Here is a 25,886-nt window from a genome sequence, read left to right on the forward strand (position 1 = left end):
CCAAGCTTCATGACTTTCTGGATGAGCCTACCTTGAAGAACCTTGTATATCTTAGTCAGTACTGCTGTGTGCATGTTCAGAAGAAGGTATCTCTGACAGCACATTCTAGATATATGCACTTTACATGTACTGATTATACACTCCATTATAACAGAAACCACTGATTGCCTCATCCTTAAAAAACTTAACTTCATTTTTGTGTTCCAAATGTATTTAATGTTTCCTTTCATTTTGCTGATTTCTTTGGAAAGAAATCCTTAATTTAATTTAGAGGATGTGGGTTGTAAATACTGGGATAGTAAATACTGGAGCACATTAGAATTACTGGTGTAATTCTAATGTGCTCCAAAGCCAATTGTAGCATAAATTATGAATTTTACTGTGTTTGCAAGGAAATTATTCCTTCCATAAAGGCAACTCATGGCAGGTAAAATAAGCATTGAAAAGATTGCAAATGCATAAGCTAAACTGACCTGAAAATTGCACAAAAATGCAATTAGCATCTAAGAGTTAGAAGACAATGTATGTATTGTTATAAAGAAATACTTTTTTTATATAGTGTGTCCATCCTGACATTAGGACATGCCACAGTGTCATGGGCGGTGAAATACATTTGAATTTTAATCCCGGTTGTAATCACGAATGTAGATGAAACAATTTGTATACAACAATATCCCCCATTCAAAAATATTATAACAGCCAGATAGCTTGTTTATAGTAATGATAATTAAGGATAAGTATAGGCCATGCTACCCAGTACTCTCCTCTCCTCATCAAAACACTGCTTATGGATCCTACATATGATTTTTAAATCAACTGGAGAGAGCAGATGATTAACATCTTATCTAAAAGATTGAATTACCTAAAGTACAACAGTTCTTCAAGTGCATTGTGTGATAGCCTGAATTTTTAATTTCAAGTCTGTGAAGTGGAAATTGCTGTCCAAGCTTCACCAGAAATTTTTGAGCTGTGCTCCAATGACCAAGTCCTGCTGTATTCCAGGAGCAGTGCAGTTGCTTCCTGAATTCCTCAGTGCCTACAATTTGGAATCTGCCTGGTGGACCTGGTACAGACACAACAAACCTTTTCCTTTGTTTGGAAAGAATAGCTGTAAGATAGAAGTGGAAGTGTCAAATAATTTATAATCCTTTTAAATTAAGTATAATGTTATCAAAGTATGTAAGCAGCATATCCACAAACCTGCCTGTCCAGGTAGACCCATTGTCTCAGCTTGCTCCTGCCCCACCGAACTCATTTCTGCATACCTCGACACTCTTTTGTCCCCCCTTGTTCAATCCCTTCCTACCTATGTTTGTGACACTTCTTATGCTCTGAAATTTTTTGATGATTTTAAGTTCCCTGGCCCCCACCGCTTTATTTTCACCATGGATGTTCAGTCCCTTTATACTTCCATCCCCCACCAGGAAGGTCTCAAAGCTCTCTGCTTCTTTTTGGATTCCAGACCTAACCAGTTCCCCTCTACCAGCACTCTCCTCCGTCTAGCGGAATTAATCCTTACTCTTAATGATTTCTCCTTTGGCTCCTCCCACTTCCTCCAAACTAAAGGTGTAGCCATGGGCACCCATATGGGTCCCAGCTATGCCTGCCTTTTTGTTAGCTTTGTGCAACAATCCATGTTCCAAGCCTATACTGGTATCTGTCCCCCACTTTTCCTTTGCTACATCGACGACTGCATTGGTGCTGCTTCCTGCACACATGCTGAGCTCGTTGACTTTATTAACTTTGCCTCCAACTTTCACCCTGCCCTCAAGTTTATCTGGTCCATTTCCGACACCTCCCTCCCCTTTCTGGATCTTTCTGTCTCTGGAGACAGCTTATCTATTGATGTCTACTATAAGCCTACGAACTCTCACAGTTACCTGGACTATTCTTCTTCTCACCCTGTCTCTTGCAAAAATGTCATCCCCTTCTCGTAATTCCTCCGTCTCCGCCGCATCTGCTCTCAGGATGAGGCTTTTCATCCTAGGACGAGGGAGATGTCTTCCTTTTTTAAAGAAAGGGGCTTCCTTTCCTCCACTATCAACTCTGCTCTTAAACGCATCTCCCCCATTTCACGTACATCTGCTCTCACTCCATCCTCCCGCCACCCCACTAGGAATAGGGTTCCCCTGGTCCTCACCTACCACCCCACCAGCCTCCGGGTCCAACATATTATTCTCCGTAACTTCCGCCACCTCCAACGGGATCCCACCACTAAGCACATCTTTCCCTCCCCCGCCCTCTCTGCATTCTGCAGGGATCGCTCCCTACGCGACTCCCTTGTCCATTCGTCCCCCCCATCCCTCCCCACTGATCTCCCCCCGGCACTTATCCGTGTAAGCGGAACAAGTGCTACACATGCCCTTACACTTCCTCCCTTACCACCATTCAGGGCCCCAAACAGTCCTTCCAGGTGAGGCAACACTTCACCTGTGAGTCGGCTGGGGTGATATACTGCGTCTGGTGCTCCCGATGTGGCCTTTTATATATTGGCGAGGCCCGACGCAGACTGGGAGACTGCTTTGCTGAACACCTGCGCTCTGTCTGCCGGGGAGGGCAGGATCTCCCAGTGGCCACACATTTTAATTCCACATCCCATTCCCATTCTGACATGTCTGTCCACGGCCTCCTCTACTGTAAAGATGAAGCCACACTCAGCTTGGAGGAACAACACCTTATATTCCGTCTGGGTAGCCTCCAACCTGATGGCATGAACATCGACTTCTCTAACTTCCGCTAATGCCCCACCTCCCCCTCATACCCCATCTGTTACTTATTTTTATACTCACATTCTTTCTCTCACTCTCCTTTTTCTCCCTCTGTCCCTCTGAATATACACCTTGCCCATCCTCTGGGTCCCCCCCTCCCTTGTCTTTCTTCCCGGACCTCCTGTCCCATGATCCTCTCGTATCCCTTTTGCCTATCACCTGTCCAGCTCTTCGCTCCATCCCTCCCCCTCCTGTCTTCTCCTATCATTTTGGATCTCCCCATCCCCCTCCAACTTTCAAATCCCTTACTCACTCTTCCTTCAGTTAGTCCTGACGAAGGGTCTCGGCCTGAAACGTTGACTGCACCTCTTCCTAGAGATGCTGCCTGGCCTGCTGCGTTCACCAGCAACTTTTATGTGTGTTACTTCACCTGTGAGTCGGCTGGGGTGATATACTGCGTCCGGTGCTCCCGATGCGGCCTTCTATATATTGGCGAGACCTGACGCAGGCTGGGAGACCATTTTGCTGAACACCTACATTCTGTCCACCAGAGAAAGCAGGATTTCCCAGTGGCCACACATTTTAATTCCACGTCCCATTCCCATTCTGATATGTCTATCCATGGCCTCCTCAACTATAAAGATGAAGCCACACTCAGGTTGGAGTAACAACACCTTATATTCCGTCTGGGTATCCTCCAACCTGATGGCATGAACATTGACTTCTCTAACTTCCGTTAATGCCCCACCTCCCCTTCGTACCCCATCCATTATTTATTTATTATTATTATTATTATATATACATTTTTTTCTCTCTCTTTTTCTCCCTCTGACCCTCTCACTATACTCCTTGCCCATTCTCTGGGCTTCCCCCTCCCCCTTTCTTTCTTCCTGGGCCTCCCGTCCCATGATCCTCTCCCTTCTCCAGCCTCATATCCCCTTTGCCAATCAACTTTCCAGCTCTTAGCTCCATCCCTCCCCCTCCTGTTTTCTCCTATCATTCCAGATCTCCCCCCTCCCCCTCCCACTTTCAAATCTCTTACTATCTCTTCTTTCAGTTAGTCCTGATGAAGGGTCTCAACCCGAAATGTCAACTGTACCTCTTCCTGTAGATGCTGCCTGGCCTGCTGTGTTCAGCGGCAACCTTTATGTGTGTTACAACCTGAAGACATGTTTTCTCCACAGACAGCCACAAAACAAAGAAAACTATGGAGCCCATTAACCTCCCCCCCACGTGAAAAAAACAAATCACTCAAATGGCAAAAGAGTGAACAAAAAGCAGGGAATATAAAACACAAAATCAGAAGAGTCCAGGCATGTTCAGTTCAGCTCAGTGTTCGTTATCTGCAGGCTGGCCCAGTTCAAAATCACCCAAAAGGAGCTACCAGAAACACATCATAATGTGAACTATCAGAGTCCAGTCCACAAATCATGTGAGTAAACCTTGCCCAAGACTCAGGACTCCATCGAGGGGGAGAGAGAGAGACCATTCAAACACAGGGATCCTCCTTTGGGAGCAGCAAACGAGAGGGAGAGAATGACTGTCACATGCAGACACCGTTCTCTGGCATCAGTGAGCAAAAGGCTGGTACATGGCGCTGAACATCCGCTTGCCATCCGCACTCGCCTCAATGATTTCAGTCTTCCTCAGTACTTTAATCAATGAGATAAGTGAGAAATGGAATCGATCATTGGTTTGCACCCCACGTCTCCGGACTTCTTGACCTTGAGGCTGCACACTTCACTTGGAAACCCCCTCAGAGACAGCAAAACACCAGATTGCTCAATCTGAAACACACAACCAAAATATCAATCACAGGTTCCAGAAGTAGCAGAACCACATTTGAAAGATAAACAAAATGGAAAAAAAGTGAAAGAAATAGATTTGTGAACTATCTGGAGGATGTTGCCCCTGGTTGCATTGTTTGCTGGTGGCATCTTCTTCTGGACTGAACATCAGGGGATCTGCAAGATTATTACGAACTTTTTCCATATGGCAGCAATGTACACTGATAGGTTCAGCAGTAGTAACAAGCCTCATCAATACCTTCTGGGAAATGGTCTACTGTTAGTTAAGGGTACATTATTTAAAATTTACTTATTACTCACTTGTTGGCTACTTATTAGATATGAGTGGTCTTTGTTGACTTGCCTTGACCGTGGTCTTGAAATTGAACGGTGTAACACTGTGCTTTCGGATGGTATATGATTAAGTTTTTGTGAAAAATTTCTTGCTGCCTCCATAAAGCAGACAGCATAATCAAAGGCTCTACCCACCCCAGATACTGTATTCTCTCTTCTCCCTTCTTCCACTGGGTAGAAGATACATTTTTCCATTGGGTAAAAGCATGAATCACCAGGCTCAAAGACAGCTTCTACCTTGCTGTAAGAAAATTCTTAAATGGTTCCCTAATCTATAAAATGAACTCTTGAGCTAACAGTACATCTCATTAGAATCTTGCACTTTATTGGTTATCTGCACTGTGCATGCTCTGTAGTTGTTACACATTATTCTACATTGTTACTGTTTTACCTTGTTCTATTTCAAGTCACTGTGTGATAATTTGATCTGTATGAACAGTATGCAAGGCAAGCTTTTCACCGTATCTTGGTATATGTGACAGTAATAAACTAATACCATTATCAATACCTGAGGAGCTAACACATGGAGGTCTTCACACTTGCATGATGCAATCCAACAACATGCAACCTACATCTGTATGCCACTTCAAATATTCTCAATTGTAAATGCAAATTCTGTTCTGGCAGTTGGCCAAACTTGCAGATGGTTTCTTAGAGTCTATGACAGGCTTGGCACTGGGAACTTGATTCAGATATATTCTTTTGAAGGAAGATACTTTTGGATCTACTTTTGGTCTCAATCTCACTTGTCCCAATGGAGTGATCACGCCCTTCCCCATACAGATCTCGCAACATGGCATCCACCCGAAAGATTTCCAATCCTCCTCCCCCTTCAATGATTATGAAGTCTCAATGATTGATTTCATTGTCATTTTATTCCTTTGCTGTGGAAATGATTCAGTTCCAACCACCTATTTAACTCTTGGTTCAGCCAACAACAGTGATGTCATCAGTAGACTTAAATATGCATTGCAGTTATGCTTAGCTGCACAATAAGATACTGTATAAATGTGAGTTGAGCAGGGGGCTAATCACACAGCCTTGTGGTGCACCTGTGCTGATGGTGATTGAGAAGAAGATGTTGTCAATCCTATGATTGGGAAAATCGAGGATCGAGTTGCACAGGGAGGAATTAAGACCTAGGTCTAGGAGCTTAGTTTCACGAAAATGTCATATAGAGAGCAATATAATGTAATCGATTTGTAATCCAGGGAGCGGGAAGCGCAGAATCAAATATCGCTGTGCTGATTGTATGTTCTAGTATCAATTGTTTAGCGACAATAAAATATAAAGTATAAGTATAATCATACAGGGCACAAAAAGTCTACAGCATATGCAATCTCGCTGTTTCTCCAGTCTGCATTGGAGCACCTAAACAACCACAGAATATAGGCCAGGCTACTATTTATTGATTAGAGCTCAGCATTCAATGCTATCATCCCCCTCAGTACCAATCACCAAATTTCAAAACCTGAACCTCTGTACCTCCCTTCGTAACTGGATCCTTGATTTCCTCATTGGGAGACCACAGTTTGTGCGGATTGGTGATAACATCTCCTCTTCGCTGATAATCAACACAGGTTCATCTCAAGAATGAATGCATAGCCCACTGCTCTACACTCAATACAGTCATGACTATGTGTTTATGCACAGTTGAAAGGTCATTTCTGAATTTGCTGACAATACCACTGTTGTTAGTATATACTCAGATGGCAATGAGGATGCATACAGGAGTGAGGTTGGCTGGTTGATTGGCTCCATCAAGGAGCTGATTGAGTTTATAAGTTCATCAACCTCCCCAATATTGAGGACATCTTCAAGAAAGTGGCATCCATCTCGAAGGACCCTCACAATCCAGAACATGTCTTCTTGTTACTATTACAGGGAGAAATTATAGGAGCCTGAATACCCACACTCAGTGATGTAGAAACAGCTTCTTTCCCTCTACCATCCGATTTCTTTTGCACTATATATTTATTTTTGTAACTTATAGTAACTTTATGTCTTTGCACTGTACTGCTGCCACAAAACAACAAATTTCATGTCATATAAGTTAGAGTCATAGATTACTACAGCACAGAAACAGGCCCTTTAGCCCATCTACTCTGTGCCAAACTATTATTCTGCTTAGTCCCATTGACCTGCAACCACACCATCGTCCTCCATAACCCTCCCATCTATGTTCTTATCCAAACTTCAAAGTTCAAAGTAAATTTACTATCAAAGTACATACTGTATCGCACCATATACAACCCTGAGATTCATTTCCTTGTGGGCATTCACAGAAAATACAAAGAAACACATTAGTATCAATGAAAAAGTGCATACAAAACAAAACAAAAACAGGCAAACAAACAATGTGCAAAAGACAGCAAATTGTGTAAATACAAAATAATTAAAAATGAAATAATAATAATAATAAATAAATAATATTGAGAACATGAGTTGTAGAGTCCTTGAAAATAAGTCCATAGGTTGTGGAATCAGTTCAGTGTTAGTGTGAATGAAGTTATCCACTCTAGGTCAGGAACCTGATGGTTGAGGGTAATAACTGTTCCTGAACCTGGTTGTGTGGAGCCTAAGGCCTCGGTACCTCCTTTGTGAATGCAGCAGTGAAAAGAGTATTGCCTGTGTTACGTACCCCGTAACTGGGTTGCCAAACCAGCAGAAATGGATCACTCAGTTGGAGTCTGGAGTACTAGAACTAAGAAAGTTTTATTAAAGAAACAAGCAACACATTAATCGAAAGGATAATAAATGCAACAGTTCAGCGATGATAAACGCACATGTGCACAGAACTAAGATAACAGCATCAATCAAGCTCTATCGTTGTCTAGGGGTAAATGACCAATTTCAAAATGACTCAAAGTTCAGTCCAGTTAGTAGTTCAGTTCGCAGTAATCATTGCCATGGCGATGGACAAGGTGGGGGAAGAGAGACAGAGAGAACAGGAACAACTCATCATTCAGCACAGCTTCACTCACAGACCAGCGAGATTGCTCACGAGCAACTTTTGGGCGGGTCCTTGGTGATGTCACCTGAGGTCACCGACTGTGACCCCTCCTCCAGATGCGGTCGATCCTCTGCAGTGAACCCGGCACCCAGGCAAGGGCGGACACACACCGGGTTCCCGCTGATCGTACCTTTCCACCCTTGTCGTTGTCTGGCACTTCTCACCCACTCGTGAGAGGCGCACCGCTTCCAGGGTCTCGTTACCTCGGGTGGCGTGTGTCTTGTCTTAGCGAACCTGTCCCTTTTTATCCCCCTGCTGGGGTATCGCCTGTCCATCACTTCAAACAGTTCAGGGTTCAAAGGGGGGAGCCGCTCCAGACAGCTCTCTCTCCCACATCCCTTCATTACACATCTCCAGACGCTGCTCCATTGTTCCTTATCTCTCCTTCCCCTGAGGGCAGGTGGCAGACCAACTGCTGATGCCACTGATGCTAGCCCAGGCCAGCAAACATCTTAATTTTATGTGTATTCTCGTAACACCTGAAAGGTCTAGATGCTGGGTGCTGCTTTCCTGTGATAACATTCCTTATAGGTGTGCTCGATGGTGGGAGGGCTTTACCTGTGATGGACCTTCTGAAAACACTACTTTTTGTAGGCTTTTCCATTTAAGAGGTTTGATGTTTCCATACCAGGCTGTGATGCAACCACTCAGTATACTCTCTACCATGAATCTATAGAAGTTTTGCAAAGTTTTGGATGGCATACTGTATCTTCACAAACTTCTAAGAAAGTAGAACTGTTACTGTGTGTTCCTTGCTGGACCAAGGACAGGTCCTCTGAAATGATAATGCCAAGGAATTTAAAGTTACTGACCCTTTTCACCTCAGATCCCTTGATGAGAACTGGCTCATGGACCTCTGGTTTCCTCATCCTGTAGTCAATAATCATGTCTTTGGTTTTGCTGACGTTGATGAGAGGTTGTGGTTGTGGCACCATTCAGTTACATTTTCAGTCTCCCTCCTATGTGCTGACTCATCACCACCTTTGATTTGGCCAACAACAGTGTCATTGTCAGCAAACTTAAAGATGGCATTATTACTGTGCTTAGCCTCACAAGTATAAAACAAGTAGAAAGGGGGCTAAGCACACAACCTTGTGGTGCTTCTGTGCTGATGGTGTTTGTGGAGGAGATATTGTTGCCAATCTGAATTGCCTGGGGTTTGCAGGTGAGGAAATTGAGTATACATTTGCACAATGGCGTATTGAGGCCTGTGTCTTGGATCTTATTGATTAGCTTTGAGGGGATGATGGTGTTGAATGCAGAGCTGCAGTCAATCAAGAGCATTCTAGTGTATCTACCTTTACTGTCCACATGTTTCAGGATTGAGTGATTGTAATGGCATTTGCTCTCTACCTGTTGTGTTGGTAGGCAGTTTGGAGAGGAGCCTTAGAAACTGAAATCGCAGGTTTGTTGGAGGCTATGGATGTTCGTGATGGTGCCCCCATGTTCTGTTGGTCAAAGCAAGCATAAAAGGCATTGCGGTCATCTTGGAGAGAAACCTTGTTGTCACATATGTCCAATCACACACAAGAGAAAATCTGCAGATGCTAGAAATCCAAGCAACACACACAAAATGCTGCAGGAAATTAGTAGACCAGGCAGCATCTATGGAAAAGAGTATTGTAAACGTTTTGGGCCAAGACCCTTCAGCAGGACTGGAAAAAAAAGATGAAAAATCAGAGTTAGAAGGTGGTTGGAGGAGAAGGAGAAACACAGGGTGATAGGTGAAACCGGGAGTGTGGAGGGGTAAAGTAAAGAGCTGGGAAATTGATTGGTGAAGGAGATACAGAATTGGAGAAGGGAGAATCTAATAGGAGAGGGCAGAAGGCCATGGCAGAAAGAAAAAGGGGAGAAACACCAGAGGGAGGTTATGGGCAGACAAGAAGATAAGGTGAGAGATGGAAAAGACGATGGGGAATGGTGGACTGGGGGGGGGAGGCATTACTGGAAGTTCGAGAAGTGGATGTTCATGCCATCAGGTTGGAGGCTACCCAGCTGGACTCTCTTTATGGCCCTATCTACCTATGATGCAAACAACAAAGAATTATGGACTTGTATTCCCAGGTCCTTCTGTTTTACCTCACTCCTCAGTGCCCTATCATCCACTGTGCATGTCTTATCCTGGTTGTGCAACACCTCACATTTGCCTATATAAAATTCCATCTTCCCTTTTTCAACCCATTGTTCCAATTGGTTCTTATCCCTCCGCAAGCTTTGATAGCCTTCCTCTCAGTCCACTATGCCCTAAATGTTGGTGTCATCTGCAAATTTGCTGATCTAGTTTCCCACTTATCATCCAGATTGTTGATATAGATGGCAAACAACATCAGACCAAGCAACATTCCCTGTGTTACACCTCTAGTCACAGGCTTACAATCAGAGAGGCAACCATCTACTACCACTCCTCATGCTTGACCTGCAAAGCCAATATTGAATCCAGTTTACTACAAAATCCTGAATGCCAAGTGACTGAAACTTCTTGACCAACCTCTCAAGGCCTTGATAAAATCAGGAAGAGATGATTACTTAAAAGATCATTTTGATCTTCTTGATTAGCAGAACAAGCATGAGGGGCCAAGCAATGAGTTCTTATTTTTTTATGTAAATTGAATGTTAATGTATGTCGAGATGGAGAATGTGGAAAGAAGTTTGCAGGTTTCTAGACCTGTTAGATATTTCTAGCGTAATAAATGGATGTAAAACAGACAGGTGAGATCTGGCAATGGATAGCCAAGCTAACTACTTGACAAAAAGCCTTTAACCTTTTGAGTTGAGTTAGAAGACCTTTGTCTAAACTTGCAGAGTTGTTTATTTATTAGAATTTCAGAAGTATTATTTCTAATCCATCTTAGATTTATTGTAATTTGATTACTTTTCCCCAGAGTAATTGCAAGATGGATAAATAATATAACTTAAGTATATAGAAAAGAGGCAATATTGATTCAGCATAATGCCCCTTTTACATTTATTACATGACACTGTGATTTCAGCTGTAATTTGCATGGTGGTTCCATTTTTATAATAAATGTATATTACATTGGGATATTTATTGTGTCTTTTCCATTATTTGGAATTCCTCATTTGTGCGCAAGGGACAACTTTATGGAGATAAGCTAACATTACAGATTGATTCAACTTTTTTTACAATGAGTTATTTTCATAGTTGATGTGCATTTCTGACACACACCAAGTCAAATTGGGATTTATCTTATCTTAGAGTATTAGAAACAGAAAAACTATGGCAATCCTTTTTGACATTTGGGCCCCCAACTATAACTGGTAATGAGAAGGACTAAAGATTATTCTGCAAAAGAGAATGGAGATGTTAGTATCTTGGTTGTCATTATGTATTTGTGGGATGTTCCAAGAATTCCCATATAGACTACTTTGCCAATTATGTTTGAAATCCCCCTCTTTTTGTCTTCCTGTGGGCATATTGAAAGAAAATCGAAGATGTAAATACCTTGTATGTCAATTATATCTCTTTCTGGGCCTGCATCAGCTGTGGGGAGAAGCCCACTTACATTCATGGAAGGAACTTCTGAAAATCCTTGAAAATCAAAGTGAAGTCATAATTCTTTGTTGTGCTAGAAAATGGAGCATTTGTCAAGTGAATATCCTATTTCAATAAAGGCCAATGACATTTTGACTTTTATGGAAAGGAGAATTGCATTTAAAGTTTGGCATACTTGTACGTTTGGTGATACACACAGTTGAAAAGTAAATATGCAGGCTAAAATCTCTAATTTTGACCACAATTAATTTGTATGAATGCATACAATATAGCTAAGTCTCCATGCTGTTTGTAGTTACTTATCAATCTACCTGATTTCATCTTTGTTCATAAGACTAACTTTATCCTTAAACAACAGGTATGATTTTCATGCAACTTCACTTTTCGTTTTCTTTAATTGATGTTAGCTTTTCATATTTGTCCCTTATCACTGGAAAGTATTGTGAATTGGTTGCTTGTGGAAGCACTAAAGACAGTCTCATTCCATTATTACAGACATTCATTTTACACTCAAATTAACAATATTTATGCTTCCTTGCTGTATCTTCCCCTGCTTTTCTTTATAATACCAGAGAAAGAGCAGGAGGCAGAGATTCGGAGTGAGGAAAATTGTGTGAGGTTTGAAGAAATTGTATGGAGGTGTGTTGGAGGATTGTATAAAGCAGAAGCTATTGTATCTAAATTATTAAAATGTATGTATGTCAATTTCCACTGCTATCTTTATTCATCTTACTTATTTATATTCTGTTATCTTTGTTTAGAAATATCATTATGAAGATGAGGATTCGTTGCCAAATGATTTTAGCTTACCACATCTAACCAATGATGTCAAAGGTCCCGAGCTTGTTCATGTTTCTGAGAAGAATTTATCGCAGATTGAAAACATCCTTGGATATGTATCACATTCTCATATTTCTCCATTAAAGGTTAGTTCACCTATAATTAGTATATATTTAAGAATCAGCAATAATAAATGATGTCATCATGCAAAAACTGCTTAATATGTGTGGAATTCTTTGGTCAGTCATAAATATTGTCAAAACAAATTGAACATTTGCTTGTCTCTGCCAATTTGTTTACAAAGTCATGAGGTTACTGTAGCAATAAAATATGGATTGGAATGAGTTAACTTGTAACGAAAAATGTTGCTGTATTATATGTAATTCACCTTTTTCATATAGATAAACTATGCATTATTAATTTTACTGTTTAATTTGGCTACTCTTTATTTTCCAATGATGCTTTACCTTTTTAAAAAAAATTCACATCAATGATGTTCTGGTAATCTGCTACTCTCTGATGTCCAAGATTACAGTAACCACCCATTATCTAACAGATGTAATCTACATTTTACATGTTGTTTTAAAGATCAGAAGTATACTTTGCATCACTATCTATGGCATCTTTTACACTTAGGCAGCTGGGGAATGGAAAAACTGCAGCACTACTGATTAAAATTAAAGTGCTGTTGTGCCTGAGAGAGACGAGTGTAAATTGAAATAATTAACACTATATTTTGCAGAGTGAGGGGGCTGGAACAAGAACAGAAAAAATATTTAAATTATTTTTCAGAGAAAATAGATGAGTAAGTTTTATAGTTAAACCATTAAAATAAAACAGAAGTTAAAAGTAATATTAATTTGATATTACTTTGTGTTCTGGAGAAGTGCAAATAAACTTGCATTAAGCAGAATACTGTATGTACTTTGCCTTACTCAACCCCAATAGCTAACAGCTTGACAGAATGTTGGAGGTTAATGAGTATTACTTATTATTTAAATTTATTTCATACACGAAAAAATTGAATTACCTAGAAATTCAAATTAAATAATTTGAAGAGAACAGTATTAGAAACTGCTAAATAATTAAATTTGAATTATACAGTGTTTCAACTGTCAGTAATAGGTAATAGCCATTTTGTTCTGTCATTAGCTTTTTACTAATTATTATTACACTCCTGAAGTGCAGTGCAAACTGTTCAAATTTAATTCCATGATGTGGTGACACTAGGAAGATGCTGAACCAATATGAGTTACTCTACAGTTCTTTTGTGTAACTTGCATTAACATAATTAAAAATACCCTCATATTTACACATGCAATGTAATTATAGTACAGTACAATTTTATTTTTAGTTTTGGTTTGGTGCTGTCGTTGGGCTTGTTAGTAGAAAATGATTAGAGAGAGTAACATTTTATGTGGTCATTGATGAATACCAAGCTTAAGTTTTTAAGAGTTGTGAATTGTATAGGAGTATGGAAATTACCTTTAGTGAAGAGTTTAATGAGGACAAAATAAAAGCAAAAGAGTGACCAAGAATGATGCCAGAATAACACACAGCAGATATATTGGAGAAAGTAGTGCCTCAAAAATGCTCATTCATGCTCATGTAGCTAGAAGATTGACTAGCTAACAGGAATCAAAATGTAAGCACAAATTTTTCTTTTTCTGGTTGGCAGGACATAATGCAATGCTGTTCAGTACAGGGCCTCAATATTGTTTTTACTAACACCAATGATATGGTGGCTAAATTTGTTGATAGCACAAAAACTGGTTAGAATGTAAGTTATGCTGAGGACTTAAGGAGGCTATAAAGTGATATAGCCAGGTTAACTCAGTATAATTCTGTGGAATTCTTTGCTGTAGGCAGTTGTGGAAGCTAAGTCTTTATGTATATTTAAGGCAGAGGTTGATAGATTCTTGATTGGTCAGGGCATGAAGGGACACAGGGAGAGGCAGGAGATTGGGGCTGAGAAGAAATTTGATCAAGCATAATGAAATGATGGAGCAGACTTGATGGGCCAAATGCCCTTATTCTGCCCCTATATAATATGGTCTTGGTCTTGTAATGTGCTGAAATGTGAAATCACCAGAATGTAATGAAAAATAAGATACAAATGGTGAGAGATTATAAAGCCCTGATTTATATAGGGAACTGAATGTCCTAGTGCATCATTTACAAAAGGCAAATACGTAGGCACAACAAGTTACTAAAATAATTCTATTTTCTATTGCTAGTGGAATTTTCTGCAACATTAGTAAAGTTATGTATTCTTATATAGGGCATTGTAGAAACAACAATAATGTGGGTCCCCAAATCTAAGAGAAGATGTTGACTGTATTGGGGGCAACTTAAAAATGATTTCAAAGCTAACTTCTGAAGTGTCAGGTTGTATTATGATGAAAAGTTAGACAGGTCAAGTTTGTATTATCCAGAGTTCAGATAAATGAAACAGTCTTGATTGAAACAAAAGATTCTGTTGCATTTCAACAGCATCGATGTGTTTCCTATTGTGGGAGAATCAAGAGCTGGATGGTTATTGTTTAAAAGTAAGGTGTCACCTATTGAAGAGAAAAATGATATAACTCTCAGTTATATTTACAGCTATCTTTTTCAAAAGTTTGTGTGAGCAAAGATTTTAAGCATCCTGAAGAGAGACAAATATACCTTTGATAAACAAAGGAATGAAATGTTGTCATGGGTAGATGGAATTGAAAAGTTGTGAGTACAATTAAAATAGCCATGATCGTATTAAATGGAGGGTCAAGCTCAAGGATTGAAGTAGCCTACTCCTACTCCTAATTCATATGTTATCAGAAGTTTACCAGTATTCATGGTACTTGGTGCTAATTTGATATTGCACTTGAATGTTTCTAAATTCCTGTATCACAGACATTCTTGAAGTTTCATGTGTCCTCTACTTCCATATTAAAGCTGGTCAGGTAAAAGGAATTCACATATCAAGAATTGTGGTTGGTTTCCTTTTCTCTTGGAAAGAGGGAAAAATAAATGCTATTTCAAATTTTGGAATACTAAATTCCTAAAAGCATAAACTATAGGAAGAAGGATGGAATCCACTTCTGGTAAGTATTACTTAGGTGGCGTGCAAAATGTGGGATTTTAATGTGTGGGGGGATATAGCTAAGGTGCCTAAGAGTTTTGCACAGTACTGTATTTGTCAATGTGGAGCGGAGTGCGAGCTTGTATATCTGGCAGAGCCAAAGGATGTTGGGAATGGCAAAGGTGGAATGCCACGGGAGGGATGTGGGACAGGTGGCAGAGTAGGAGTGCCAGGAGCAGGGGGTGGTGTGGGTGCAGACACACCCAGCCCTGAGACACCAGGCAAGGTCATTTGACTCCAGGCAACCAGTTTATTGATAATTACAGAATGTCTCTGTGGTGCGCTCCCTTCCCGCTTCCCAAACCACGATTCCCCTCTCCCTACCCCGTTCCTGCTCTTAGTCCACAATATCAGAATCAGGTTTGTCATCACTCACGTGTCATGAAATCTGTCTTCTTTTATGGCAGCAGTGCAGTGCAATATGTAAAATTATATAAAAAATAATGTAATACCCTAGCTATATAAATGTGCCTAAGAGTTTTTACAAGGTACTGTATGTCGTGAGAATTATTTTTGAAAGGGAAAAATAGAGTAAAGGATCTAAATTGGGTTAAATTACGTTTCAATCCAAAAAGTTGGCACAAAGGGTCAGTCTTTTAGACGCCGAAATGAGAAATCTCATAGTCAGAAGATAGCAAGTCTTTACCCAACCTCAAAGAATTACAGATGCCCAGTCATTACATATGGATATGGCTCAGTCTGATGAATATTCGGATGCTGTAAATTAAAGAACATGAGATTAGATGGGAAAGTGAACTTGAGGCAAAGAATGTGCTATTGTCACATAGAAAGGTGGGAAAGGTGGGAAAGATACTAATGGGAGTTCAGGGCCCGTGAGCCTATGGTACACAAGATGGCATATGGCATGCAGTGCCACCCCTTTGATTCTTTAAACTCTACCCATAACAAAGGTTACTCAGTGATTATCTTCACTGCCAAGTAATGCTGTAGATGATTTGTTTACAATCTGAGAGCAGTGAGAATTTTGTACAGGAAAAATCTCACGCCAACTTGGTGCCACCTAGACAACATGATGTTGGGTGACACATATTGAAACCCTTGCATCACATCAGTACACAACAATATTTAGTACACTCATCAGTATTTGTCTAGTAAACGATTGGGCTAGTTGAGATTAGCTTCACTCTGCTTATATTTTTAATTTGTTATTTGTGAGTGATCACTGGATATTTACTGAAAATAATGATAAAGACTGTATGTAGTTTAGAACTTCCATGAATATGCATGTGAGTCATTGTTTTCAGTAATGTACTTGGTCACGTCCAATTATAGGAGTAGACTTACTGATGAAACTAGTGCAACATGCATAGCTCTCAAATCAACCAAATACGTTGTCATAGTCATAGTCATATTTTATTGATCCCAGGGGAAATTGGTTTTCATTACAGTTGCACCATAAATAATAAATAGTAATAACCATAAATAGTTAAATAGTAATATGTAAATTATGCCAGTAAATTATGAAATAAGTCCTGCACCAGCCTATTGGCTCAGGGTGTCTGACCCTCCAAGGAAGGAGTTGTAAAGTCTGATGGCCACAGGCAGGAATGACTTCCTATGACGCTCTGTGTTGCATCTCGGTGGAATGAGTCTCTGGCTGAATGTACTCCTGTGCCTACCCAGTACATTATGTAGTGGATGGGAGACATTGACCAAGATGGCATGCAACTTAGACAGCATCCTCTTTTCAGACACCACCGTGAGAGAGTCCAGTTCCATCCCCACAACATCACTGGCCTTACGAATGAGTTTGTTGATTCTGTTGGTGTCTGCTACCCTCAGCCTGCTGCCCCAGCACACAACAGCAAACATGATCGCACTGGCCACCACAGACTCGTAGAACATCCTCGGCATTGTCCGGCAGATGTTAAAGGACCTCAGTCTCCTCAGGAAATAGAGACAGCTCTGACCCTTCTTGTAGACAGCCTCAGTGTTCTTTGATGAGTCCAGTTTATTGTCAATTCGTATCCCCAGGTAATTGTAATCCTCCACCATGTCCACACTGATCCCCTGGATGGAAACAGGGGTCACCGGTACCCCTAAAATCTTTGGCATTGTTAGTGCAGCAACAAAAGTCTGACTGAGAGTAATCTACATTTATTTTCCTTTCCTTGATCTTCTAGGAATATGCACCAAATCATATAACTTCATGTTCTCATTTCTTACCCTATCTGAAGTACAATAGCAATACTATTTAGAAATAATATATTTTAAAATGTTGTGTTTGAAAGATTGAAATTAATAAGTATTGAATGAGTTTTCTAAAGTGCTTCATTTATTTTAGTCTCTCTCTGTTATAATTTTATGAATAATAAAATAATGAATACATGTAAATAAGCAACAGGGCTCATCCTTTTTCATTAAAAAGTTGATTATTATTGTTATGATTCATTAATTGATGATAATTGCTCAGAATTACCATGGGATGAGAGATTTTTTTAAAAAGATTATTGCCAATTTGATCTCACACTCTCATAAAGGTTCACCACCCTTGGACTATATTAGTTATTTCTGCTGTTTGATATGCTCCTGGGTTCTTAAAATCCTTGTCCCTAGATAATGACTGGACATTGAAAATGACTTACTTCCATTTATTTGTGGGTAATGAAGTGACTGAAGTGATCACTGCAGGAACCCTATGCACTTATTGATGGGGCAAGGGTGAGCTTGTATCCTCCTTCTGATTTTATACAAGGCTTCTCTGTGTTCCTGATACATGAACGTGAAATTCTCAATACCATCCTGAATACTCTTTTTCCACTTGGTTATGGGCGAAGGATTTCCAAAAGTTAATGAGCAAGTGGCATATTTTTCAAGGAAGCTTTGAGTGAATCCTTCCATCCTTTTCTCTTTCCACTTGGAAATTTCTTCCCAGGACAGCTCAGAATTAAATATCTGATTTAGGAACCTGGTGTGAGACATCAAAATAAAGAGGCTTGCCCAATGAAGCTGACTGAAGGTTACCAGGTCCTTAACATTATGGATGTTGGCCTCAGAGGGTATACTGACATTGGCTCACTTATCCTTCCAGTGAATTTGGACAGTTCTACAGGGACAGCATTTGTGACTTTTAGTTGTCTGTTGTAGATTGTCTAGATTGGGTGAACCAAATTGGTAAGGGTGCTGAGGAAGAGGATTTCTTGGAATGTATGCGGGATGGTTTTTTGAACCAACATGTCGAGGAACCAACTAGAGTGCAGGCTATTCTAGGCTGGGTATTGAGCAATGAGGAAGGGTTAATTAGCAATCTTGTCGTGAGAGGCCCCTTGGTTAAGAGTGACCATAATATGGTGGAATTCTTTATTAAGATGGAGAGTGACATAGTTAATTCAGAAACAAAGGTTCTGAACTTAAAGAAGGGTAACTTTAAAGGTATGAGACGTGAATTAGCTAAGATAGACTGGCAAATGACACTTAAAGGGTTGACGGTGGATATGCAATGGAAAGCATTTAAAGATCGCATGGATAACTACAACAATTGTTCATCCCAGTTTGGCAAAGGAATAAATCAAGGAAGGTAGTGCACCCATGGCTGACAAGGGAAATTAGGGATAGTATCAATTCCAAAGAAGAAGCATACAAATTAGCCAGAAAAAGTGGCTCACCTGAGGACTGGGAGAAATTCAGAATCCAGCAGAGGAGGACAAAGGGCTTAATTAGGAAGGGGAAAAAAGATTATGAGAGAAAGCTGGCAGAGATCATAAAAACTGACTGTAAAAGCTTTAATAGATATGTGAACTACTTTGGTTCTGTCTTCACTTAGGAGGACATAAATAATCTTCTGGAAATATTAGGGGAAAGAGGGTCCAGTGAGATGGAGGAACTGAGGTAAATACATGTTAGTAGGGAAGTGGCGTTAGGTAAATTGAAGGGATTAAAGGCAGATAAATCCCCAGGGCCAGATGGTCTGCATCCCAGAGTGCTTAAGGAAGTAGCCCAAGAAATAGTGGATGCATTAGAGATAATTTTTCAAAACTCTTTAGATTCTGGACTAGTTCCTGAGGATTGGAGGGTGGCTAATGTAACCCCACTTTTTAAGAAAGGAGGGAGAGAGAAACCGGGGAATTATAGACCGGTTAGCCTGACATTGGTGGTGGGGAAAATGCTGGAGTCAGTTATCAAAGATGTGATAACAGCACATTTGGAAGGCGGTGAAATGATCGGACAAAGTCAGCATGGATTTATGAAAGGGAAATCATGTCTGACGAATCTCATAGAATTTTTTGAGGATGCAACTAGTAGAGTGGATAGGGGAGAACCAGTGGATGTGGTATATTTGGATTTTCAAAAGGCTTTTGACAAGGTCCCACATAGGAGATTAGTGTGCAAACTTAAAGCACACTATTGGGGGTAAGGTATTGATGTGGATAGAGAATTGGTTGGCAGACAGAAAGCAAAGAGTGGGAATAAACGGGACCTTTTCAGAATGGCAGGCAGTGACTAGTGGGGTACCGCAAGGCTCAGTGCTGGGACCCCAGTTGTTTACAATATATATTAATAAATTAGATGAGGGAATTAAATGCAGCATCTCCAAGTTTGCGGATGACACGAAGCTGGGCGGCAGTGTTAGCTGTGAGGAGGATGCAGGGTGACTTGGATAGCTTAGGAGAGTGGGCAAATTCATGGCAGATGCAATTTAATGTGGATAAATGTGAGGTTATCCACTTTGGTGGCAAAAAACAGGAAAACAGATTATTATCTGAATGGTGGCCGATTAGGAAAAGGGGAGGTGCAACGAGACCTGGGTGTCATTATACACCAGTCATTGAAAGTGGGCATGCAGGTACAGCAGGCGGTGAAAAAGGCGAATGGTATGCTGGCATTCATAGCAAGAGGATTCGAGTACAGGAGCAGGGAGGTACTACTGCAGTTGTACAATGCCTTGGTGAGACCACACCTGGAGTATTGTGTGCAGTTTTGGTCCCCTAATCTGAGGAAAGACATCCTTGCCATAGACAGAGTACAAAGAAGGTTCACCAGATTGATTCCTGGGATGGCAGGACTTTCATATGATGAAAGACTGGATCGACTAGGCTTATACTCATCGGAATTTAGAAGATTGAAGGGGGATCTTATTGAAACATGTAAAATCCTAAAGGGATTGGACAAGCTAGATGCAGGAAGATTGTTCCCGATGTTGGGCAAGTCCAGAACGAGGGGTCACAGTTTGAGGATAAAGGGGAAGCCTTTTAGGACCGAGACTAGGAAAAACTTCTTCACACAGAGAGTGGTGAATCTGTGGAATTCTCTGCCACAGGAAACAGTTGAGGCTAGTTCATTGGCTATATTTAAGAGGGAGTTAGATATGGCCCTTGTGGCTAAAGGGATCAGGGGGTATGGAGGGAAGGCTGGTACTAGGTTCTGAGTTGGATGATCAGCCATGATCGTACTGAATGGCGGTGCATGCAGGTGCGTGCTAAGCAATAGCAAGGACACAGACCAAAGTTACCCCAAAGGCCTCACATTTCATCCAAATTTGACAACCCACAGGTTCTCTCTTTGCCTGGCAAGGGAGAGGGAGGTGTCCCCCATTTTCACAGCGAGCGGGAGACATAACGACAACCAGCTGGTTTACAAATGAGACCCACTTTCACATATGTAAGGATTATAATTCTAGAGGGTAGTGCATAGAAATAGACCCTTTGTCCCACTGAGTGTGTGCTGACCAGCAGCCACCCATTCATACTCGTCCCACATATTTATTCTCCCCATATTCCTATGAATTCTACCACTCACCGACTCTATGTACTAGAGACAATTTTGCAGTGGCCATTTAACCAGTTAACCCAGATGTCTTTGGAATATTGGAGAAAACAAGCACTGAGAAGAAATCTACATAGCTATGGGAATAATGTACAAACTTCATACATAAGTAGTGCTTAAGTCAGGACTGAACTGGAGTTTCTTGCATGGTGAGACAGCACTTAATAGTCATAGTCATACCTTATTGATCCCGAGGGGAAATTGATTTTCATTACAGTTGCACCATAAATAATTAAATAGTAATAAAACCATAAATAGTTAAATAGTAATATGTAAATTATACCAGGACATTAGTCCAGGACCAGCCTATTGGCTCAGGGTGTCTGACCCTCCAAGGGAGGAGTTGTAAAGTTTGATGGCTACAGGCAGGAATGACTTCCTATGATGCTCTGTGTTGCATCTCGGTGGAATGAGTCTCTGGCTGTATGTACTCCTGTGCCCAACCAGTACATTATGTAGTGGATGGGAGATATTGTCCAAAATGGCATGCAACTTGGACAGCATCCTCTTTTCAGACACCACCGTCAGAGAGTCCAGTTCCATCCCCACAACATCACTGGCTTTACGAATGAGTTTGTTGATTCTGTTGGTGTCTGCTACCCTCAGCCTGCTGCCCCAGCACACAACAGCAAACATGATCGCACTGGCCACCGCAGACTCGTAGAACATCCTCGGCATTGTCCGGCAGATGTTAAAGGACCTCAGTCTCCTCAGGAAATAGAGACGGCTCTGACACTTCTTGCAGACAGCCTCAGTGTTCTTTGACCAGTCCAGTTTATTGTCAATTCGTATCCCCAGGTATTTGTAATCCCCCACCATGTCCAGACTGACCCCCTGGATGGAAACAGGGGTCGCCAGTACCTTAGCTCTCCTCAGGTCTAACACCAGCTCCTTAGTCTTTTTCAGATTAAGCTGCAGATAATTCTGCTCATACCATGTGACAAAGTTTCCTACAGTAGCCCTGTACTCAGCCTCATCTCCCTTGCTGATGCATCCAACTATGGCAGAGTCATCAGAAAACTTCTGAGGATGACAAAGCTCTGTGCAGTAGTTGAAGGGTGTAAACGGTGAAGAGAAAGGGAGACAAAACAGTCCCCTGTGGAGCCCCAGTGCTGCTGATCACTCTGTCGGACACACAGTGTTGCAAGCACACGTACTGTGGTCTGCCAGTCAGGTAATCAAGAATTCATGACACCAGGAAAGCATCCACCTGCATCGCTGTCAGCTTCTCCCCCAGCAGAGCAGGGCGGATGATGTTGAACGCACTGGAGAAGTCAAAAAACATGACCCTCACAGTGCTCACTGGCTTGTCCAGGTGGACGTAGACACGGTTCAGCAGGTAGACGATGGCATCCTCAACTTTTAGTCGGGGCTGGTAGGCGAACTGGAGGGGATCTAAGTGTGGCTGACCATAGGCCGGAGCAGCTCCAGAACGAGTCTCTCCAGGGTCTTCATGATGTGGGAGGTCAATGCCACCGGTCTGTCGTCATTGAGGCCGCTGGGGCGCGGCGTCTTCGGCACAGGGATGAGGCGGGACATCTTCCACAGCACAGGAACCCTCTGGAGCCTCAGGCTCAGGTTGAAGACATGGCGAAGTACTCCACATAGCTGAGGGGCACAGGCTTTGAGCACCCTGGTACTGACACCATCCGGTCCTGCAGCCTTGCTTGGGTTGAGACGTTTCAGCTGTCTTCTCATCTGTTCAGCTGTGAATCCCACCGTGGTGGTTTCGTGTGGGGAAGGGGTATAGTCATGAGAGCAGGATGGGGGACTGTGAGGAGGGGTAGGAGGGGAGAGTGTAATATGTGTTGGTTGGGGGCTGACAACAGATGACTCATGTGGGGGTGGGCAGGGGCCACAATGTCAAATCTGTTAAAGAACAGGTTAAGTTCGTTGGCCCTGTCCACACTGCCTTCAGCTCCTCTGTTGCTAGTTTGCTGGAACCCATTGATGGTCCTCATCTACTCCAGACCTCTCTCATGTTGTTCCTGCTGGAGTTTCCACTCAAGCTTCCTCCTGTACCTGTCTTTAGCCTCCCTGATCCTGGCTTTCAGGTTCCTCTGTATTGCCCTCAGCTCCTCCCTATTTCCATCTCTAAACGCCCTCTTTTTAGCATTCAGGATGTCCTTAATGTCCTTTGTTACCCATGGCTTGTTATTTCAATAACCAAGGACAGTTCTTGTCGGAACATTGCAGTCCACACAGAAGTTGATGTAATCAGTGATGCACTCTGTGAGCCCATCAGTATCCTCTCCATGTTGCACACAGAGTGACTGCCAGTCTGTCACATCAAAACAACCCTGGAGTGCCTCATAAGCTTCCTCCAACCATTTCCTCATTGTCCTCGAGGTTGCAGGTTTACTCTTCACCAGAGGCACATAGCAGGGTTTTAGATGCACCAGGTTGTGATCTGACCTTCCCAATGGGGGGAGGGGAGAGGAGCTGTACGCATCCTTAACGTTAGCGTACATCAAATCCAGAGTCCTCTCCCCTCTGGTTGTACAGCTCACATACTAACTGTGCCACTGCTATCTGTCGCATAAAGCAGCCTGACTGTTGAGGTTTGGGTTACTTTGTTCTGGAGTGTAGTTGTCAATTTTGTAGATTAGCTCCTCTCTGCTGTAGTTAGGGAAAAAATATTCCACTGTGACAAGAAGGATTGAAGAAATCTTTGGGAAAATGATGCAGCCTTTTTTGTCATGTCATCACTGAATTATGGACTATTGGTCAGGATCATGTTTTGCGTATGCTGTCTGAAGCAGATGTAAGATGATGATGAACTAATGTTCATGGGAAAATCAAGTTGGTGTTGGATCGCAAGAGAGGGAATTTGTTGAATGTCTACAAGATAGCTTTTAGAGCAGCTTGTGCTTGAGCATACTGAGGGATTGGATGTTCCGTAATAATCCAGATGTTATTAGGGAGCTTAAGGTAAAGGAACCCTTAGAAGACAGTGATCATAATGTGATTGAATTCATACTTAATTTGAGAGGGAGAAGCATAACTCAAATGCATCAGTATCACAATGGAATAAAAGGGAATTACGGAAGTATGAGAGAGGAGCTTACCCAGGTGGATTGGAGGGAGCCACTGATGGGGATGATGGCAGAGCTGAGGTGCCTTAAGTTTCTGGGAATAGTTCACAAGGTGCAGGGTAGATAAGTCCTACATAAGAAGTTGTTCTCAAATGGCAGGTGTAGGCAACCATTGTTGACAAGGGAAGTTAAGGACTTCGTAAAAGCCAAGGAAAGGGTAGCAAAAGTGAGTGGGAAGTTGGATGATTGGGAAGTTTTTAAAATCCAACAAAAGGCAACTAATATGCCATAAGAAGGGAAAAGGTGAATATCAGGGCAAACTAGCCAACAATATAAAGCAGGATACTGGAAGTTTTTTCAGTTATATAAAGAGTGAAAGGGAGGTGAAAGTTGATATTGGACCTCTGGAGAATTATGCTGGTAATGTAGCAATGGGGGACAAAGAAATGGCAGATGAACTTAATAAGTACTTTGCATCAGTGAAAGACATTAGCAGTGTGCTAGAGGTCTGTGAGTGTCAGGGAGTAGGAGTGAGTACCATTGCTATTACAAAGGAAAAAGTGCTAGGCAAACTCAAAGGTCCTAAGGTGGATAAATCACCTGCACCAGATGGACTACATCCCAGGGCTCTGAAGGAGGTTGCTGAAGAGATGGCAGATGTATTGTTTATGATCTTCGCCAAGAATCACCTAATTCTGGCATGGTTCCAGAAGACTGGAAAATTGCAAATGTCTCTCCACTCTTTAAAAAGGGAGGAAGGCAAAATAAGGGAAATTATAGGCCAGTTAGCCTATTCTCAGTGGTTGGGAAAGTATTGGATTTGATTATTAATGATGAGGTTTCGTGGTACTTGGAGACTAATGATAACATAAGTCAAAGTCAGCATGGTTTCAGTTAAGAGAAATCTTGCCTGACAAATCTGTTAGAGTTCTCCAAGGAAGTAACAAGCAGAGTGGACAAAGAGGAGGTGAATGTCATTTACTTGGATTTTCAGAAGGCATTTGATTAAGTGCCACACATGAGGCTGCTTAACAAGATAAAGTCCCATGGCATTACAGGCAAGATACTGGCAGAGATAGAGGAATAGCTGACAAGCAGGAGGCAGTGAGTGGGAATAAAGGGGGCCTTTTCTGGTTGGCTGACTAGTGATGTTCCTCAGTGAGTCAGTATTGGGACGGCTACTTTTCACATTGTTTGTCAATGATTTAGATAACGAAATTGATGTCCTTATGGCAAAGTTTACAGATGATACGAAGGTAGAGTTAGGTAGTGCTGAGGAAGCAATGCAATTGAAGAAGGACTTAGACAAATTGGAAGAATGGGCGAAAAAGTGGTAGATGGAATACAGTGTTGAGAAATGTATGATAATGCATTTAAGTAAAGGGAACAAAAGTGCAGACTATTATCTAAGTAGGGAGAAAATCCAAATATCAAAGGTGCAAGGGGACTTAGGAGTCCTAGAGCAAGACTCCCAGAAAGTTAATTTACAGGTGGAGTCTGTGGTAAAGAAGGCAAGGGGAATAGAATATAAAAACAAGAAGATAATGTTGAGGCTTTATAAGGCATTAGTCAGGCTGCACTTGGAGTACTGTCAACAGTTTTCAGCCCCATATCTCAGGAAGGATGTGTTGTCATTGGAGAGAATCCAGAGGAGGTTTACAAGGATGATTCTGGTAATAAAGGAGTTAACATATGAGGAGTGTTTGATTGCTTTGGGCCTGTACTCATTAGAAATTAGAAGGGATCTCATTGAAACCTACTGAATGTTGAAAGGACCGGATAAGGTGGAT

The 25,886-nt window shown here is 41.6% G+C and overlaps 1 protein-coding gene across 4 annotated transcripts in view; it reads left to right on the forward strand.

Moving 5' to 3' along the window:
- The window catches only part of dlg2 (discs, large homolog 2 (Drosophila)), an 841,994-nt gene that overhangs the window by 235,121 nt on the left and 580,987 nt on the right, over positions 1-25,886 (forward strand). For all 4 annotated transcript variants that reach the window (XM_063053945.1, XM_063053946.1, XM_063053947.1 and 1 more), the window contains one exon: positions 12,138-12,302. In XM_063053945.1, the coding sequence (XP_062910015.1) occupies positions 12,138-12,302 (165 nt within the window). The remainder of the gene's footprint in view (positions 1-12,137; positions 12,303-25,886) is intronic.

Source organism: Mobula hypostoma, chromosome 7 (assembly GCF_963921235.1).
Source record: "Mobula hypostoma chromosome 7, sMobHyp1.1, whole genome shotgun sequence".
NCBI lineage: Eukaryota > Metazoa > Chordata > Chondrichthyes > Myliobatiformes > Myliobatidae > Mobula > Mobula hypostoma.